At 44.7% G+C, this 21540-nt stretch overlaps 1 protein-coding gene across 2 annotated transcripts in view; it reads right to left on the bottom strand.

Annotated features, from left to right (window-relative positions):
* Positions 1-21287, bottom strand: part of CTPS1 (CTP synthase 1) — a 30750-nt gene extending 9463 nt beyond the window's left edge. Inside the window, exons 1-11 of one of the 2 annotated variants that reach the window (XM_006014824.3) lie at positions 20901-21287; positions 19918-20088; positions 18297-18397; positions 15260-15376; positions 13140-13223; positions 12802-12882; positions 9071-9222; positions 6369-6501; positions 3314-3402; positions 2352-2446; positions 559-621 (exon numbers count right to left, since the gene is read on the bottom strand). In XM_006014824.3, the coding sequence (XP_006014886.1) occupies positions 559-621; positions 2352-2446; positions 3314-3402; positions 6369-6501; positions 9071-9222; positions 12802-12882; positions 13140-13223; positions 15260-15376; positions 18297-18397; positions 19918-20088; positions 20901-21066 (1252 nt within the window). In that variant the 5' untranslated portion in view covers positions 21067-21287. Of the gene's footprint in view, positions 1-558; positions 622-2351; positions 2447-3313; positions 3403-6368; positions 6502-9070; positions 9223-12801; positions 12883-13139; positions 13224-15077; positions 15194-15259; positions 15377-18296; positions 18398-19917; positions 20089-20900 lie in introns of those variants that run through there. The other variant, XM_014525168.2, reaches the window with a different exon arrangement.
* Positions 21288-21540: the final 253 nt, after the last annotated feature.

Here is a 21540-nt window from a genome sequence, read left to right as displayed (position 1 = left end):
AAGATCTTTTCCAGCCATTAAGCAGACTGGGATTGGAATCCTAGCATCTTAGGCATGGTGACAAGTGTCCCTCACCTTACCAAGTTTTAGATTAATGGGTTAAGCAAAATAAATTCAGTTTTTCTTTCTTGCAAAGGGAAGCTGGAATAAAGTTTCAAAGGAGTTTATATTAATAATAACCCCTCCACCCACATCTTGGCTATATGAATAAAACTTGTACAGTGGTGCCCAACCTTTTAGCTCTGTGGACTTGGCTCAACTGGGGCCTAATCCTGCCATGCAGAGCTTGGAAAATTTTGCAGTGAGGTAGTGGTGGCAGTGTTTATTGTCATCTCTTCCCAAAAGCCAAGTTTCCAGACTGATGGGGAGACCCATGAGCCAGATCACGCAGCTCTGCAGGTCAGATCCGATACTGGTTAAGTATTGTTTTTTGTAGCACACTTGTGTGCCACTGCACACCCTTTGGGAAACTGCTAAGGTCTGGGAGCAGTCAATCCCATCATCACAATCGATCCTTTAATAACCCAAATTTGAAAAACTGTTGACTGGTGGAATTACCTTGCCAGCCAAGAACATTGCGTGCAAACTCCACAACTGCCAGCTGCATTCCCAGGCAAACTCCTGCAGAAGGAAAAAGAAGAAGTATGAATGCCACTCCAGGCAGTGAGCTGATCCCACTGCTATCTTGGCAAGGTTTTGTGCTGCCGTTAATGCAGAAGATCTGCAACAAATGGAATGCTGCTAATTTACAGAGGAAGGATGTGCTCATCGTTGCATTACTGACTGAAGATCTGAGTTCTGCTTTGCTGTGCCACAGATACTAGGTGAGGTGTTGAGCAAATTATTTTCTCTATGAGCCTCAGCTCCCTATCTACAGAACAGGCTAATATTTCTTTTCTGCCACCATTTGTCCAAATAAAGAATTACATACTTCATTCCTTGTTTAAGCAGAATTCACTAAATTCCTCCATTCTCCCCAGAAGCTCCCACTAAGCCACCCTCCCTCTCCATTTCAAGTATTCCCTGCCATTCCCTCATGCCCACAGCTCTGAACTTCTTTCCAGTGCCAGGGATTCCAAGCATACTGGTTGGCATAAATATTTTTTTCCCTGCGAGAAGTCATTCATCATGCCCACATTTTAATCTCTTTGGGCAGGATGGGCAGAACTGAGATAGGGGGCTGCTATGTCAGAAGGGGTTAATGATCAGATGCCCTGATCTAAGAACACATCCCCAACTAGATCATCCCAGACAAGGGTTTGTCTAGCTGGATCTTAAAAAGCTCCAAGGATGGAGAGTCCACAACCTCTCTGGGTAACCTGTTCCAGTGTTTTACTACCCTCCTAGTGAGAAAATTCTTCCTAATATCTAACCTAAATTTCCCTTGCTGCAACTTGAGCCCATAGCTCCTTGTTCTGTCATCTGCCACCACTGAGAACAGTCCAGCTCCATCCTCTCTGGAACCGCCCTTCAGGTAGTCGAAGACTGCTATTAAATCCCCTCTCAGTCTTGTCTTCTCTAAACTAAATAAGCCCAGTTCCCTCAGAAGTCATGTGCCCCAGCCCTCTCACCATTTTCATTGCCCTCCACTGAACTCTCAACTCGTCCACATCCTTTGTGTAGTGGGGGCCCAAAACTGGACACGGTACTCCAGAACAATTACAAAGAAGGCAAAGCTGAGGGTAGTATTAACCAGATGTCAAAGACTCCGTGGCCTTTCACCTTGCTAAGTGTATATTGCCTAGTGCAATAGAGTCATCTTCTTATTTGAGGCTTCACATGGTACCTTTATACTGATAATACAAATCCCTTTTTCAGTGTGGACAGCAGGCAATCTTACTCCAATGCTCCAGTGGAGGTAGTTTTCCTATAGTATTCAAAGTCAGAATAAAAGTTGTATATTTACAGATAAATCCCTACTGCTGCATGAAAGTTTGTTAAAAAACACAACAGTATCATCTGTATGCAGCACTAGCCTCTTCTCTACTAGCTTCCTTTACCCTTTTCTCATTCCATGCATTTCTAGAATTAAATCAATGGGAGAATGATTGCAATCAAGTCTATCCCAAAGAAAACCTGAATTTCTTTTGAATATTCTGAAAACATATTTAAAATGCTGTGCTGATGATCTCTCAGTTATAATGTTATCTATCAGCCATGTTGTTCTAGCCCAGATGCTTGCAACAAGAGAATATTAAAGGAGAAAAGAAGGAACAGGACTGGCTGGGGCAAAATAATATTTTGGAGGGGAAAGGAGGACTCAGACTTCAGTTGTGTATAGTCTGACCTTGTTTTTTCCCCTCTCCCAACAGTTCTTGGCATTATTAAGTCAGGCATTTTAGATTTCTCACCTAGGAAGGGCTTTTTCTGTTTTCTGGCCCAGGAAATAGCTTGAATTTTCCCTTCTGTTCCTCGAACACCAAACCCACCTGGAACCAGGACTCCACTGTACACAGATGAAAAAAAAATCATCCACATGAAACATGCCAGTTTGCTATATCCTCAAATTACACTCTTCAACTATTTTGCTTCAAGACTGTATAGGAAAGCATTTGTCAGTGCAGCCCTGGGCTATATGGTATAAATCTTCCCAGGAAAACCTAAAGAATGCAGGCTACAATACTGCTATTCTTCATATGTTCTGAAAATGCAAAACCATTAATACAGCCTGACTCATGTTCTCTGCAGCAAATATCAATTTGCCAAAATATGTTAAGATAGGCACCTGCGAAGGAAACAAATCAACTAAACTATAATGTAGTTTGTCCCAACTGCACCCAAGAACACTAGGAACGTAAAGGTATTACTGGCTTCACTGATTATTATTCCCATCCCACCTTGCTCATTGGCCCTGCTCCAGAGGCCTCTGCCATGAAGTCTGTACCCTCTTCCACATACCCCTTTTCTTAAGAGATTTACCCCATACCTGCACTCTCCTTCTCCTTCCCTTGACTGTCCCAGCCATGGCCATCACCTCTAATCAAACTATTGTTCCTCTTCCTGTGCTCTTCCCAATGGATCTCTCTGACCTCAAACTTACCCCCACCCTTTTTCCTTCCTTTTGTACATGACTGGCTGGTTTTGACTTCACCTATTTCTAATCACATTCTCACTGCTGCTCTCCCAATCACCCTCCCCATTTACAGTACAGCCCCTAATTACATGTTATCTTACATATCACTGTAAGCTCTTCAGGACAAAAACCCTAACTTGTGTGTGTGCACAGCTCCCAACAGTAGCATAACTGCAATCAATAACAAAGCAAAAACTGTCAGCAAATGCAAAGGCAATCCTATCTTCTCCAAAACCTTACTCAGCACTGCAGAGCTTCTGCCAAGCTTCATGGTATCGCACTGGATCTTCTTGTAGAGTAGCTGGCTCCAAGTCAGCAGAGTCAATGTACTGTTAAGAAACCCAAGAACAGTTGGGTTGGCACAAGATTTCATGACATCTAGGTATAAGAATATCCCTTCCCAATGGCTCAGGACTGTTTTCTGTCTGCACATCTGCCGGTGTTTTATCTGGTTTATTTTCCACCTGGAAGCCATGAAGCTTCTTGTTTGTTACTGCACAGTCTCTAGTTACAAGACACATACCATGGTGTCTGTGGTGTCTGTATGCTTCCTACCACATTCACTGAGCAGAGCGGATAGCAAGTGATACTGGCCCAACCAGTAAATCAGACACGTCTGCAGGACTCTGCCTTATTCAGTACAAATTTTGGCTGGTGTCTGGTGTAACAGGGTTCAACTTCACAGGTGGTCATCAGGCCACTGGAACCTCCCTCACCCCTTGTTAACCTGCTCTTTGGACAATACCCCTTTCTCACCTACCACACCTTGATATTGTTTTCTTTTAGAAAGAGGGAGGCTGCCTCGGGGCTGCACAAGTCTGATCACACACTCCTGAACTCAGGTGTCTCTGCTCTCTGCCTTAAAGGCTAATTACATGACCACTCCTTACACCACATCCATGCCTCGCAGATGATGCTCGTTCCTCTCTCTCTCCTCTTCCTACATGCGCCCCTCCTGGGCTATGGGCTCCCAGCCCCAGTCTCTGCCCCTCCTGAGCTATGGGCTCCTTGGTCCCCTTGGTCTCCAGCTGTGACCCCCAGTCTTTGGCCTCTATCTCTGGCTCGTGGCCCCACTCTTAGGCCAGTTGAGACTCACAGGTTCCCCTGGCCCTGCCAGTCTCTGGCTGTGGCCCTCCTCAGCCTTTGGCCCCTACCTCTGGGCCCTGGGCCTGCTCCTGGGCCAGTGATACCTTTGGGGTCCCTGTCCCTGCTGACACTCACCCCTTTTAGGCTCAAGCTCTCTCCCTCTGGACCCCAAGCCCCCTATTCTGTGTTCCCAGGGGTCTTTACTCCTAGACTTGATGGGACCTTCTCCTCCTCTTAGCCCCTTCCTCAAACCTCCCGAATTGCTTACCCCAGCTCAGATGTTGCCCAGGAGCTCCTTTTTCCAGGGCTATCAGGGCTAGACTCCCTGAACAGCTCAGGCCCTGGGTTTATATGCTTCAAGAGCAGACCCTTTCTGGCCAGGGGACTCTAACTGGCCCCTGCCACCTGCAGGCTGCTCCTTTTCATGTAACAGGTGCACCAAGTGCCCTATCACAATGGGCTACATTTAAAAAGGGGGTAAGCCAATAAAAAAGGTCAAACATCCTTTTATTAAGTGCATACTACCATTCTGAATGAAGGAGGGATATCGGAGAACAAACAAGGTATAACCAAGTAACTGAAGACTGAATTTTGACGGGACAAGGGAACAAGGGAGCGGAGTTAAGGTTTCACAGACACCTTTCATCTTGGTGTTGACCGATTTCTGGGTGTTATACTTTGCCATTTCAGTTCTTTTAACAAAAACCTGACAATGGACTAACTAGCTTTATAAACCATGCCTAACAGCTACATGAACAGAGCCCGTGAAGCCTGTAAAATATAGTTCCCATATTAAAATCGACTAGTTCAACCCAGAATGGGTGCAGGAAGGGATTTGTTCTTAACAGAAGTGGCCAACAAACACAGAATGAAAGTGGTGAAAAGCAACCCAGCCTTGATAAAGTGCTGTAGTAAACTGTCAGTGCACAATCGGATAACTGGTATCAAAGACAGTCCAGTATTGGTTAGAAGCAGCCTGATGCTAAATTACCATATTTACTCGATTGCAAGATAGTCTTTCTTCTCATCCAACATAGGTAAAACAAAGCCTCGTCTTAGAATCAAGTATCAGCAGCAGTGCAGGGAATCTGGCTTGAGACAGCAGCAACAGCACAGGTTCCTCCTCTGCCCAGCTCCCTGCCTGTGCCCAGCTCCCATCTCTTGCTAGTAGGGAGAAGACACCACAAGGAAGAATCTGCAAGCTGCTGCTGCTGTTCCTGTTGCGTCCCTGCATGTACACTCTCCAAAACTACCAGCTGACGCAGGCATGGGGAGAGCCCCACAGCTGCTCCTGACCTGTGCTGCAGAGAGGCTGTGGCAACGTACTGGTTCCTCCTTTCAACCTGCTCCTGGTCAGTGGGAGAGTTGGAGGGGGATATGGGAGGAAGAGAAGGAGGAATCTGTGCACTGCTGAGCCCAGCTGCTCCCTGCAGTGTAGGGTAGGAAAGGCTCTGGGGCTCCCCTTGTGCCAGGATCAACTGGGGAAACAGGTAGAAGAGTGGGTAGGTAGCAAAGCAAGTGGTGGGACAGAGAGAGTGGAGGGGTAAGTGGTGGGAAACAGACACAGGGGATGGGGGTAAGTGGTGGAGGAGGCAGGCACTGGGAGCAAGGCTGTCTGCTCATCTCCCCACCACTTGTCCCAGTGCTCCTGCTTTCCCCACTGCCTGCCCTGCTGCTTTCCTGCCACACTGGTGGGGATGAATTTAAGACACCCAATAATCAGATTCTAGACATTGAAAATTATAATGAATTTATAAATTTCCCAGGTCTAGAATCTAATTGGTGGGACTGTGTTAAATTCAAAGTCATCTTGGATTCAGGTAAATATGGCACCTGGTCAAACTATCATACAAAGAACTGCTTACAGTAACTGTTAAAGAAAAATTGTTCATTTAGAGCTCTTTCAAAACCCTTTCTGCTCTACCACAGCTTAAATGTGCAAGACAAAACATCTGAGGGAACCAATTCCTGCATCTATATTGCGTAGTTCCCTCGATACTTTCAGTGGCAGGAGAGTTTCTTTGGTTTGAAATGCATGAATCATAACCGAGGGGATGATGCTGTGATCCAAGAAGAATGTTTCTGAATCATTCTGAAATCAAACGATTCAGCCAATATTGAGGTATGTCCTATGTATTATTACCTACAACTACACATAATCAAGTTAAAAGAGAGATACCAATCTACTCAGGAGAGGAAAAATACATACTTTGATCTCAAGTTTGTGGTTGATGGCCAAGGCAGAATGTTCCAGAGCTTTAATGACAGATGCGTAAGAATCAGAGAATTTTGTGTATTTGCCAACAAGTGCAATGGAGCAGGTCTCTAGCAATCGGTCATACCTAGACACACAAAACCAAACAATAAGATGGCTTATTATTAGTGAGAACTGCAAGTACAAATAGCTTTTCAAAGTTTAGCCATTTCGCAATTGGAGGTGCTGCCCACTTTGAAAATCTGACCTTGTAGGGTCATCATTCAGAATGAAAGCAATAGTAATGAGGAACTAAATCTATCTGATAAGGGAAACATGTTACTAAGCAACTGTGAAGAATAACTCTGTGCAAGAGAATAAGTGATTACTCACCTTAAATTCTGGATTTTCTTTGCACCTCTTTTGTCCCCTGCTCCCTCCAATACTGCCTTAGTTGCACTAGATGCAAAACTGTCAATAAACTGCTACAATTAAGGATCCAGAGATGAAAGCATGGTTGTGTTTACTTTCATCTTGCAAAGTATCATGTTCCTCTACTCATCCAGCACAGTTCACAACAGAAGCTGAAGGCATAGAAGGGACTCCTAAATCCCACTCAATCGACTACACATACAGATTTTTGAAGTGTGGCAGTACAAAATACTGCACATCAAACCTCATTACAGGATCTGAAAAGTCACTGGACTTTCTGGACCTAATCCTAAATAGTCATGACTTGCAGCGAAGTCAAGAGTAACTGGAGGTGCTTATACCACCTTTGAAAAATATCAGACCAATTATCAAGAGGCTAAAAAATGGGTACATATATAATGCAGTTTCAGGCATCCTGTTTTCAATGCACTGATACCAACTATTATAGGACTGTGTGCATAACAGACTCATTCCTCCATTCAAGTTAGAGACTTTAATAATGGTATTTCTATGTAGAAGAGATGCTGAGAGACCCCCCACCAGCTTTAAAACAAAGCAGCAATAAACAGCCTGTGCCCTAAACATACTTCATTAATCACATTACAGACAATGGTGTTGTCAACACTATTTTGTTTTACCTGTGCAATCATATTTAGCGATATTCTAAAATCACATTTAATTCATTTTTCTCTATCCAGCTGACAAGTATACATTATCTTTATAAAATTCACTAGAAGTTGCTGTATGTTGAATCACACCAGTAAAAACTTGAAGTTAAATTTTAGTTTTCTTCCTCCTCTAGTTTTATAAAGCAGATCTACAAGGTATTTTGCTTTTAACCAAACAAGCAGAACACAGGTTGTCAGCAGCCACTCTCAAATGCAATGGAGCAACAAGTGAGCTTCTAAAAGGTAAGCTCTGTTTAGCACTTAGAGTATTATTACATTTACCATTTTCTTATATATAAGAATAATATGCAATACTGAAAGTTTCAAAAAATACTTGATTGCTGACTAAAGTCAATCTCAACAATTTGCCAGGGACCAGCTCTCTGGTATCTCCGGGTGTTTATACATGCACTCGAGGTTAGGCAGCAGCGCTTTAATTAGAGCAGCTCTGAGAAGTGGGGGGGCAAATTGCTATAAAACATGCAGCAGCTGTTACGTTCTATAGCTATGTTTAGGGACCTACTTAAATTACGGTTTTGCGATACGCACAGAAACCATGAAAAACAAGTGTTTCCACAATCACCGCAAAAAACAGAGTTTCTCACAATTTTGTACAAAATCGCCTCCAAAAGATAAAAGCTTACTGGAATAAAAAGAAAGCTCAGCAATCCCTGCAGCCATAGAGCATGTGGTTTGAGAGAGAGCTACTGAGAGGCTAAGCTAGTAACACAGATGCAGCGAAGGTGCCACTCAGGAAAGTGACAGGGTTTCTGCACCTTCGTTTAAGTAGCCAGGGGCAATAATGAAATCTAAAAGATGAGTGATTGGCCTTTCTGCCAATCAATGGTGAGAGGTGGAACCACATAAATTAGCAGCTCTCTCAGCCAATCAGTGGCAAGGGTCAGGACTGCCTGAAGAGCAGCCCTCTTGGCTAACCAGTGGCGAGGGGCAGGGCTGCCCCTGGGACTCCCTGGCCAATCAGCAGCATGGGGGTGGGGGCTCGCTGTGAAAAATCATGAATATGGCAGTGCTTGCTGTAACTGGCCTTCAAAATTGCCCACCTGCTTCCTTGATTTCAGTAGGTCCCTATTCATCCAGGTTTGAAGTTGGAGCAATTCTGCTACACTTGTATTGCTGTTGGCATGTTACAGGCGCTGTCCCCTCCTAATCAGAGAATGAGTGCACATGTACATTTGTCCAAACCCACACATTACACTCTCAGGGAACTGCTCTTTCGTTGAGCTGGATTATAGGAGTGCAATAATGATTTTACTGTAGCTATACTTCTATCAAGGCATGTTTTGGAGTCTCTGGTCTCGCTTTCATACAACTGGTCCACTTAGAAAAACCCAGAGCACAAATTCCTGTTCATCTTTAAGTAGATACCATGCTAAGAGCAGAAAATCCAATTTCAAAGTCAGCTAATAAACTGCCCAATTGGATCCAATACTGTTTTTTTTTTCCCCCTTTTTCTCTTTCTTAATAGCTAAATAGGTAGAAACATGATGAAATCTTGTGAAAAAATAACCCAAAATGGGCATTAGAGTAACCATTCTCATTGCCCACCAAAGCAGGTGCAGGATCTGACCTCAAATGATTTCCTGTGGTGAAGCTCACCTGTCAGCCATCTCTTTCCATTTCATAAGCATCCTTCTGGGCTGTTTCTCAACAGGAAGATCAAGCCTACGTCGAAAGTAATCAACAACTCCCTGCTCCTCTAGTAACAAAGGAACCCGGTAGATGGAAGAGACGTCATGAACACAAATAACCTGTTCATAATATAGAAGGTTTATTAAAATGCATGCACATGAGCACACAAATGATTGTATAGAGACAATAGAGCATCAGACACTCCTGCTTTAGAGGTGCACCAATACACTGGTCCGATATTCGATCGGTACCGATATAAAGAATATTGGCTGTATCGGAAATTGGCCTGATGTGGCCAATAATTTGGCCGATAAATGCTTGTGCGTGCGTGCAGCTGCAGCATAGTACTTAGGCAGTGAGGAGCAAAACCGGCAGCATGGAGAGCTGTCTGCGCGCAGCTAGTCAGTCCACTGTGGTGGAAGGGGACAGGGAAGGGAAATTGCAGGGGCATGGGGGGCAGATCAAAATCCCCAGCAGTGAGGGAGGGAGCAAAGGCAGGTGCTGCCCAGTCATGGGGGGGGGAAGAGGAGCAGCTCCCACCACTGCTTGCGCTCCAGGAAGGCACAGGCAGGGAGGGGGCGTGTCCCCCAGATCTGCGCGGGGCAGGGCAGGGCAGGGCAGGGCAGGCGAGCTGCAGCTGCAGACTGGAACCAGGGTTGCACCGGGCTCTTCTCAGCAGGGGCTGGGCTCAGGGCGTGAGCTGCAGCCACCCAAAATTTCACTGTAGCTCTGCTCCCGCTGCGTGCCCAGACCCCCAGCTCTTCCTGGCATGTGGATGGAGGCGGGGCATTGAGCCAGCACTGCGCCAGGCACATGGCGGTGGCACTGGGAGCAGGGCCACGGTGAAATCTGGAGTGGTTGCAGCCACCTCCATAGCCACCACCCTGAGCCCAGCCTCCACCAAGAACAGCCTGGAACTGCCCCAGCTCTAGCCCACAGATGCAGCCTGCCCGCCCCGCCCAGATCTGGGGCACATGCCCCCCCGCACTCTCAGAGTGCAGGCAGCAGCAGGATCCGTCCCCCTCTCCCCCACCGACAAGTCGCGGCTCCATCCTGCACCCTGCCCCGCCCCGGCTGGGCAGTGCCTGCCCCTGTCCCCTCCCTTGCTATGGGGGGCGTTGATCTGCCCCACTACACTCCTTCCCTCCCTCCTCCCCTTCCACCACAACAGACTTACCAGCTGCACGCAGCTGTATCGGACATCGAATCAGTATCGGCCAATATGCCTCCTTAAAAATTGGCTATTGGCATCAGCCCCCACAAATCTCTATCGGTGCACCCCTATCCTGCTTCTACTTTGAGGAGAAAACTGCATCATTCAAAAATCACTGAAAAGTAGGAGGTACTATTTTGAAAAAGTACTGTATTAATTCAGTTCTGAGTGAAGGTGTGTGAGCTTCACACTACACCTTTTGGCTGTCTCAATAGAGTCATTAGGTCACAGACTGAATGAGCCACCAAGAGTGAATTTAGCTCCCTTCTTTTACCGACCTATATTAAGATCACAAGGTCTCTAAGGTATGGACTATCTTATTTTAAGATTATAGTCCCCAACTGAATTGGGCTCTCCATGTACAGCCATACAAACTAAGTAGTAGTTGATCTCTCCAAGCAGGAAAGAAGCATGTAAATGGGGCAACACTGGGAAGTTAGCACTACAGTCATCATCAAAAGAGAATTTCAGTTTTCAGGTTGTCACTTACAAAATATTATAAGAACGGTTTCAAAATGTTTAATTTACAACAAATCAAACTACTCTATCTGTAAAAAGAATTAATTTCAATCTTTCTGATCGACTGAAAAAAAAAGAAAGGAATTTTGGTGACATGTTATTTGTCCACCATGACTTCGACTGCACTTAAAACTTCATAAAATGTACTGATACCACTTTATGGACTCAAGCAGAAACGGATTTTAATTATCTGCAGAAAAAGTAGTAAGTAGCAATCAGTTCTGTTTATATGGCAAAAAGCATTCAGTCTGCCAGGATGATGATTAGAAATGTGGCTACGTAAAAAAAAAAAAAGGCACTTATTTATTGAATTAATTTTTCAGAAAAACAATTTACTTCCACGTACCTTGCAAAGGTAATACATATAGATTCTATTCTGGTTTAGACATCAGTATAATTGTTTATTAAGGTCCAACCGAGGAACTTATATCGATGATGATAATAATGAAACAGTGACAGCAACTGGACTTTGCAATGAACTTTAGAAACCCTCTCTGTAAGCTACACAATCTTACTTGAATTCCCCGAGACAAAAACATGGCACCCTCCGATTATGAAAATGCAACTTCAAAGACCACAACTGGACTTGACAGTTGCAAAAGTCCATTTTTAGAGTCTAGCTTCTTTCCATCTATATTCAATGACCTGTCTCTAGCAAATAACATTTCTACATAATTTAAACTATGCGTTTCTTGAGTGCTAACATCCTGTTTGCACAAAAGAAAAGCAAATATGTACTGAACAGAATTCAGTTTTCCAGTACAGCCTCTTCTTATGAAATGAATACGTCAAATGGATGGGAAGAAATGGTAATATGAACATTAGATAAAGTATTGTGTGAGGAGCAGCGTGCAATACACTCAAATCACAATAACTCAATTTAGGGCAAGTAAGTTTTTGGTTCTAAACAAAGATGTTAAAAGCCAAAATTTTCCCAAGGTATAGAACAAATTTGAAACATTAAGAGCAACCTTTGAGACAAAGCATGTTTGTACCCAAAAGCTTGCAAAGAAGAATTTTTCCAACTATTTTAGTTGGTCTAATAAAAGATATCGGATTTACCCAAAGAACTTTGTCTAACTTTGGGAAATTATTTCCACAGATTAGACAAGTGATTCTCAGCCAGCATGCTGGGGCACCCTGGGATGCTGCTGTAAGATGCGAGGAGATGAGTGAGGTGTTAGGAGATAAGAAGATAAATTAAGCAGCTAAGAGTAGGCTCACGTTTGTCCCTGCCTGGATGATTCCCCATCCCTACTGCGAGACCCTTCTGCAAGTAAATAAGTATTGTAATCTACAAGTAAGTTTTTGAAACTGGGTGGTACTCAACTCACAACAGTTATCGAGGGGTGCACCTTGAATCCAATGAGGGGGTGTCTCAAGTGTAATGGGGTTCAGAATTGAGAGAGAGAGGTGAGCTTCAGTTGCCGATTTGATTCGGAGATTTGGCCCAATTTGTTGGCCATATCTCCGAATCTAAATTGAACCGGGAGACTAATAAACAGGTCTGAATTGATTTGGAAAAGATTCGGGTTGTTTTGTTTTTAAAGCGTTGGGACACTGGGGCTGAGCGAGGCAGCCATTGATGGGGCTGGGAAAGCAGGCAGGGGATGTGGCCTGTTCGATTAGGAGATTGGGCCAAATCAATTCAGGACAGCGATTCAAATCACTGAATTGAATCACTGTCCCCCAAAAATCAGCCAAATCTTAATCTGAAGCAAAAAGTAGCTGATTCGCACAGGCCTAGAATTTATCTATAAGTTTTATATGTTTTAAGACTATAAACAAAGGACAAACAGTTGGACCCATTTTTATAGTTAAGACACATAGCCAGGAGAAAAAAGATGTAAGCTTCTAAGGAACTGTTTCCCACAGCATTTGTGTTGCTTGTGGCATTGTGCTGCCTGCAGCATTGAGCAGCAAGAGTGCTGGCTATGGAAAAGGTAGAGAGGACAATGATCTTTACCTGCTCTGGTTCTACATGACAGAACATGGAGATCTTCTCCTTTACAGACGTATCCAGCGGGGTGGAACATCTACACACAATCTAGCAGAGAAAGCAGCAACACAAAGATTGTAATGTAAAACTCAGAAATTCATTTGCCCAGTCACTAAAAACAACCATTTTTAATGTCAAGTTCCCATTGCTTGGGGAAAACGTGCTGCATGATTTTAAAGTGTATTATTTTTATTGTACCATCAATATGCAGCAGAAGCCTGCCACCCAAGGCTTGATTTGTATCACAAGGATTGTCACAGGGTATCAGCACCACTCTTTAGTTGAATGCAGAAAACAAAACTTACTAGGTCTGGGGAGAGCCCAAGTCCTCTGAGCTCACGAACACTGTTCTGGGTGGGCTTTGTCTTCTGCTCTCCTGTAGAACTTGGCTAGCAATCAGAGATTTGGAGAAGCAATCAATTCTCATACTAATGTTGATAGGTAAATACACAGAATTCAACTGTAAAGCTCTTACATCTCCAGGAACCACAGGAGATACAAATCATAGGTAGGGATCTACTTCAAGCACATGGAGGGGAAGTAAAAATTACAGATCACTCATGGCGCCCAGTGCCATTTTCAGGGTCTTTTCATGGCAAGCACTCCTTCCCACCCCCTGCTGATAGGCTGACAAAGCTGCCTTTCATGCAGCCCCGCCCCTCACCACTGATTGGCAGAGAGGGGCAGAGCCGCACAAAAGGCAGCCTTCTCAGCCAATCAGTGGTAAAGGAAGAAGGGGGCAGCCACCATCTTGGCTGCTCCCTTTCATGTCGGTGGCTCCCCACCTGGTGGGCTGTGAGGCCGGGCTGCTGGCTCATAGGGAAAGTCATCTTTCAAAAATTGCAAAATCGTGAATCGAGTAAATCCCTAATCATAGGTCAGGGATCCTTGGTTTATGGGGTAGTATTGTAACAAGCATTTTTTCCTCTCGTTTCTGACATTAAGTACCAAAAGTACGCAAGCAAAGAGCAAACTGCCCAATATCTACATAAGCAGTTATGCAGAGTGGCTGGGGAAGAGACTGTAGCTAGGCAGGAACCTGAGGTTTCTTTTACTGCACAGTTGGAGGAAACAGGAAAAAAAAATTTCATTGAGCCCCACTCCAGTAATTCATAACTAACCGGCCAGTTAAACTCCACCCTAACATCTACATCCAACAGGACGAGATAAGCACATAAGCTGGTTAGATCAGCCCCAATTAAATAAACATTAACAATATCAGCTGCCATTATGCTTCAGAGTTAGGAAGACTGTCCAGTAACTTCAAAATAAGGCAGCTGTGCACATATTTGAGCCACCAAAGCATATCATATGCTGGTCTGGGGTCTAAACAATGGAATTTATAAAGAGGCCACAAAAGACTATGTTTTAATTTTTCTGTTTTATCTTCACTTGGAGTGACATCTTAGAAACTTGAATACGATTCCTTTCCTTGTGCATAAGATTTTTTTCATTCCCTTTCTTACAAAGCCTATCAATGTTTCCCTTGCTTCTTTGACTCTCACCTGCATCAGTGATTTTATTAGTTCCACTGTAGCTTTAGCAGGATTTGTTATAGGAATTTTAAAAGGAATTAGATGGCAATCAATGAGTTTACATGATCTTAAAATGTCAAGCCTTCCTAGTGAGTGAGTTGGTTTAATTAAATATGCAAGGCATGTTAAAAACACTCAAATAAATCATCTAATACATTTTATGAATCTGATACAATGCAGAATCCAGGAAAAGGACACAGGCAGGGAGAGATGCTACTAAAGGGGCCAAATAATAACACTACAATCCACTTCTCATTACTTTGCATTTTGCGTTGCCTGCACCAGTGTAAAGAGGCTATAGAAGTTAACTACTCTAACAGGTACGGATTTTACACCTATTGTGCAGAACTATAAAAAAGCATGTAGGGTGCACAGAAATAGAAAATTTGGCTCTTAGACAAAAATTCCATTTTGAGATTAAAAATGTACATAATATTTCAAATAGAGCAGCAAAAATAAAACAGAAGAGATGTAGAACTTTTACATTTACTGAAACTCCCAGTTATATACAACAAAACGGGCATTTCGTGGAAGATGCTGCGGGGTAGTTTTGGTCATACTTCTATATATACTGCATATACATTATTATATACAAAACATACAGGTACCTTTCAATGCACAGGCATATTTACTACATTTCCAGCCACATTTATAAAATAACTCTTAATGAGAGGAAACGCCATCAATCACACCTTTCCAGGGCCTTACCTGGGGAACTAGACTGACATGAATATTACAGAAATTCTCTCGTTTGGCTTTGAACTGGAACTGGCGGAACGCTTCAATGAAGGGCATACTTTCTATATCTCCTACTGTCCCACCAAGCTAAAGGAGAAAGCAAATCATTTAGGATTAAAAAAGTGGTATCAATTTCCCTACCAGGGCCTTACCTGGGGAACTAGACTGACATGAATATTACAGAAATTCTCTCGTTTGGCTTTGAACTGGAACTGGCGGAACGCTTCAATGAAGGGCATACTTTCTATATCTCCTACTGTCCCACCAAGCTAAAGGAGAAAGCAAATCATTTAGGATTAAAAAAGTGGTAGCAATTTCCCTACAACTGATTTTCCCAGCATTTGCCTTCTGGCACCAACCCTGTCCTGTTTAGAGTGCAGCTACATCAGTGCTATTCTATGGAGCACTGGGATTTTTGCTTTGGTCCATTAGCAAGACACAAAATATTGGAACTTCATTGCATTTTTGATGAATCTGGCCAACTGAGAGCCCCTAAGACCTCCATGTTCTTCATTCTATCCAACCAATATTTTTCTCCAATAATGTTCTCTTCTTGGGAGACTGAAGAGAAGCACTAACCTACAAGTTTAACACTTTTCCCAAGTCTAATGTGTATGGATATTAACACATAGTTACAGTCTACCCTGGAATTGAGCTCCAAGCAGAAAGGGCTAGACTGGGGTGGGCAATTATTTCAGTTGGAGGGCCACTTAATAAGTTTCGGTGAGCTGTCAAGGGCTGCAAGGGTAGTCCTGTGCCTTGACAGGTGCCCTGTGCCCTGGTCACTCCAACCTCTGCCACTGGAAGTCCCTCCCCTTGGCCCTGAAAGTTCTCCTTTTGAAAATAAGGGGTTTGCCATCTTGGAACTGGAAAAAAAAACCAACCCAAATCATATACTAAAAATCAAAACATCTATGATAACATGTTTTATGTCAAAAAACATTTTTCTCCTTATTTACATGCATTTGCATAGTGTATATAGAGGCAATAACATAGTAACTCAAAGTCTTACTCTTCTATATTGTGTGTGGGGGAGTGTTTGTGGTGGAGTAGATGCATGTGCAAAGGGGTTTGGGGGGGCATAGATATGTGCCATGCAGGTGTGTATCTGTGAGCAGGTGTGGGGGTTGTGGGGGCGGGGATGTGCAGGCAGTGCAAGGTATGGGGGAGGGTGTGGAGGTATGGTGGGGTGTGCGTGTGGGAGCCCCCTACATGCACACAGCCCCTCCCTCCCATGGTGCACAGCCACCACCACCACCAAGGGCAGCAGTAGCAGCTGCAGTAGCAGGAGGTGCTCGTGGCCCACACAGGCAGAGCCCTCCGGTGGTTCACACCTTTGGCCACTTCCAGAAACTGCATGTGGCTGCGAGGAGTGGGCCAGCCAGGCCTACCCATCTCCATCACGCAGGGCTCCCCACATCTCATGTGCAGCTCCTGGGACCCAGCCAGAGCTGTGCGCTGCAAGGGGACCCCTGCACAATGGAGCCAGCAACCTGGCCCCGCTTCCTGCCACCACGTGCAGCTTCCTGGACTCCACGAGGAACTAAGGAGCGGAACCGTCCTGGTTCCATCATACAGGGCTGCCCACCACTTCCAGCAAAGTCCCCACAGCTACGTGTGGCAGCAGGGAGCAGCAGAGGACACTGGCTCTATTGTGTGGGGCTTCCCCGTGGTGGTGCGCAAGTCCCAGGAGCTGCACATGAGTTGAAGGAAGCCCTGTCTGATGGAACTGGAGTGACCTGGGCTCTATGCTCCCACCATCCGGCTGGGTGTGGGGCACTGTGCTCCCTGACCACCACCACTTCCCTACCCTCAGAGTGCGGCAGCAGAGACACGAGGAGGAGCCGCTGGAAGCCTGGGGAGCTGAGCAGTTTTCTGGGCGGCTGCAGCAGAAGCTGCCTGGAAGCCATGTGCTGGCCTGGGCCTCCCCACACACAAGGGTGGGAGTGCATCACACTGCCCTGGTGGGAATGGACGGGGCTCAGCCGCATGCTGAGCACAGCAGAGGCAGCTGCGGTGCAGGCTGGAACAGGTATGATTAATTGGTGGCCACCTGCCTGCAAGCCAGATGAAATAGTCTGGTGGGCCGGACTTGGCCCGCAGGCTGTATTTTGCCCACCCCTGGGCTAGACCCACGAGTGACACTTCACTGCCACTAAAGACACCCAAGTCCAAAATTCAGACCCAAAAGGCAGCCCTTTAACTGCTGCCTAACATTCATAGGTATCTAAGTTTCCATTAGTAAAATTCCTTAGACTCCTACATGTCTTTTTGGCCATTTTCAGCAGCATCAAAAGGTTGACAGTGCTCAAGTCAGGCACTCCTAGGTGCACCTAGAAACCTGTACAGATTCATCACCTAGACCCCACTCCACCATCGATATGCCAACTGGACCTCTCCCCAGGAGTCACTCTCAGGGCACCAGTTCAGGTCTCACAACAGAAATGCCATGAGGTGTACATCCCTCACACTCCTTTACCTATTGGCTAAGTGCCTAAAGCACTAACCCAGGAGGTGAGGGTTCAAGTCCCTGCTCTGCTTAAGGGGATTTGAACTGCATCTCCAACTCCCAAATGAGCGGTTTCTTTCTTCCTGTTGAAGCCATTTCACACTGTACAGAATAATTACATAGTCACTGAGCCAAAGAGAACATGCAAGTGTGAATATGACACTAAAGACTCATGGCTTGATCACTCACCTAGGCTGGGGAAAAGATGAGTTTCAGTGCAAGTATTTTATACTAGAAAATTGATTACAAGTTTCATTCATTCAATATAATATTCACTGAAGTAGAAACTGAGACCCAGCTGTGTTTTGGGAGGCTTAGGTACTTAAAATCATAATAGAAACTTCAGGGTTGTGAATCCTAAACACAGGCAGGCATTTCCTTATAGCCTGGCTAGGCATCTAAGTGCATGCAAGGAGCATTTCAATTCACCAGCTTAAGTAGCTATCTCCTCAGTTCTGGGGGAAAAAAAATCAGCTGCTGCAACAATGATACCTGACTCTTTATGGATTTAGCCCAAAGAAACCAAAAATACTACTACCAAAGTAAAAACCTGGCATGTACCAAAGATTTTGTTTTTAAACTGTCCCAAACAATAATGTGAAAAACGTTATATTAATGGAGTTTACCTGCCAGTAGTTAGTAAAGTTTACTCCAAATTTAGTGAGAAAAATGCTACAAACCTCAATCACACACACTTGGGGTTCAATGCCATCTTCATCTACAGGGATCTGTGCCTGTCTCATTACCCATTCCTGTATAGCATCTGTGATGTGAGGGACAACTATAACAGATATAGGACAAAAGGTTAAAACAATTCCAACCTCTAACTCATCTCTGATCAAACTACTGAGAATTGCTTCTCACACACATCAACCATTGATCAGTTGAAGCATTCCGGATTAGAAGTGATAATTATTGCTACAACTTCCTAATAAGATCACTTGGCTAGACATATATTCCTGCTTCAGTTTAGATGCTTGTAAGTGATGATTTAGGTGCCAGTTTCCAATAGACACTACTACAGGCAGAGTATCGTTTTAGAACTCGCTATACCATTTTATGCAAACCAGTAATATTGTTAGAAAGAAAAAAAAAGACTGGCTATTCACAGAGAATGCAGCTTTCTTACTGGAAAGACAGGGATGGATAATTAGTTTTAGATGGTGCTAGGTTGTATTAGCCTGATTACAAACTAACTCCACGTTTTCAGGTTCAGTTTTGGAAAAATGAGGCCCTCTCTCTGATGCTAAATACAAGTTGATAACAACACGTGAAGACCTTGAACTGCTACTGCCCTCACAAAATCCCACCGGAATCAAATAATCAAGGAAAACCAAAAGGGTTAAAAGGATTAAAATACTAACAGAAAAGATGCTCTGTATAAATTTCTATAAATAAATATAAAATGTCTAAATATATATATCAGAAATCTAGAAATATGTATATTTTTACCATAGGCACCAAAGTATTGCGGGGATAAGAAATAAGATTATTTCAGGGGCCTCTGTACAAGTAGAATGCAGCTCTTAAACTATTTTTAGAGGGAAAAAGTCATTTTATAATCAAAACAGAGCAGTAATTTATTATGATGAATAATATAAGGTTTTCAAAAAAAACCTAACACCTGACCACCTTAGAACTATAACAAGACGCAAGTAATTCACAAACACATTAGTCTAAGAGTCTATTTATACTTAGAGCAATACAACTGCCTTTTTTAGACAAAACCTATACAGTTAAAAGAGGTCTGCTCTCCTTGTGTGAACACAGTTCTCAGTATAAGTGTTTTACACTGATATTTCATTTTTCCTTATGGGAAGGGGAATGATTAGTCAATGCCTGTTAACAGCGACATATTTGTGCCCTGGTGTGCTGTCGTTCCCAAGCAATTGTTGCTGTTATATGAAAAATAGGAATTATTGTGGGTGCTATCTTTTATTGGACCAACTGTACAGTTGGTATTCACACAGGTAAAACTTTTGGTATCACAGTACCCTTCCTCAGACATCATTTGAACACACAGCACAGAAAATCTTCTTGGGAAAATGTAACTGCTAAAACCAAGTGTTGCAACTGAGTGTCGAATGTATAATTGCATTCACTTTAGGGCTTGTAATCTGGACTCAGTTAAAAAAAAAAAAAGACCAACCCTAAATAGGTACAGAAATACAGTGTAGGCTAAACCAAATAATTAAAAAGAATAGCCTGTGTAACTCAGATTGTTCCTTGACCCAGAAATATTCAGAACAGTGGGAGATTAAGGTTTATATTTACTAGTGGCAAAAGCAACACATGCATTACCTTGCACTGTTTTGCCCAGGTAATCTCCTTTTCTCTCTTTATTGATCACATATTGATAGATCTTCCCAGTGGTCAGATTATTGTCCTTAGTGAGACGGATATCAAGGAAGCGTTCATAGTTACCCAGATCCAGGTCCACCTCTCCTCCATCATCTAACACAAACACCTCGCCTGCAGCAAACGGCAAAATGCAGGAGTCAGCTAGACAAAGTACATTTAAGCAAGCTGTTATTCCCTTCCTCCGCCCCCCCCCCAAAGACAGCTGAAAGAGCTCAATGTAATTAGACAGCTCCTTGGCACACTCCCTTCTACAAAAAAAAAGGGAACAACTAATAAAAAGACTACAGAGCGAACAGTGGAATAGGATTAAATTGTTAAAGGATAAATCCCTGAATGGGACGTACACGTCAGACAAGATTCTGCATTTATTAACAGGGGCGTAAAACTAAAAAAAACGAAGCCTTTGAAACCAGGCCCTCTGAAGTCAGTACCCCCAGTATCACTTTGATGAATCTGTGGAGGCATTTGCCATCCTAGCGTGGTGATCCACTACACAAGCTGAGGTGGTGCCAAATTTCACCCGGCATCCGCCGACTGCCATGAGACTGCATTTTGTAGGCTTTAAAGAAACGGGGAGATTCTCGTTACAGCTAAGTAGCTCGTGACGTGCGTAGCACACATCTGTGTGCAGACCACAGCGTTACCACCCGCTTCATCTCGTCCGCTCTTCTCAACCATTCATTTTTTTGTCTTTTGTTTTTAAATGAATGAGCACGCAGCGCTTCAGCTCTGCTATGCCAAGAGCCGAACCCCACCTCGTCAACCACGAGGGGCTAATCAGCAAACACGTCGCTAGTTCCCAACATCAGAGACGCTCGTCTCCGAGGCACCGGAATTAGCGGCTGTTCGATTTCACACGCTTTCCCGGGGACGCGCCGCGAACATCTCCCCGTGACCAGACGAAACCCGTCTCCTGGGCACACCATGCTCGTAGGGAGAGAAGGTCCCTGCGTCGATGTTAATATACGGGTCGATTTTAATGGAGGTGACGTGCAAGCCGCACGACTTCAGGATGGTCCCGATGCTGCTGGCGATGATCCCCTTCCCGATGCCCGAGATGACCCCGCCGGTGACCAGAATGTACTTCATTGGTCTGCGGGCCTGGAAAGCGAAACACGGCGCGTGTCAGGAGCAGGCGGGCAGGGGCACACCGGCTGTGGGGCGAGCGGGCGGGCGCGCTGCACAGGGGCACTTCGCAGAAACACGCGGGACCAGAAACACCGCCCCGGGCGCGTGGTCCGGTCCGGAACGCGCTCCCCCCACGCCGCGTCCGCGTGGTCCGGCCCGCGCTCCCCCCACCCCGTCCGCGTGGTCCCGGGCGGCCGCGCCTGCGCACTGCGCCCCGCCACGCTCCGCCCATCTGGGGCAGCAGGGTCCAGCTGCCCGGCAGCTGGGCGTGGCCTGCGGCTGCAGGTGGGGCACGTGTCCGCCAGCCCAGGCTGGGAAATGCTGGATGGGGCACGTCCCGAAAGCTTGCAGAAAAAGACTATATGTATGTGTATATATATTTTTATTTATTTATTATTTTTTAATTACAAATTTCCCAGTTGGTCGCAGACGAGG

Source organism: Alligator sinensis, unplaced genomic scaffold, assembly GCF_000455745.1.
Source record: "Alligator sinensis unplaced genomic scaffold, ASM45574v1 scaffold264_1, whole genome shotgun sequence".
NCBI lineage: Eukaryota > Metazoa > Chordata > Crocodylia > Alligatoridae > Alligator > Alligator sinensis.
This window is presented reverse-complemented; position numbering and strand designations above follow the sequence as displayed.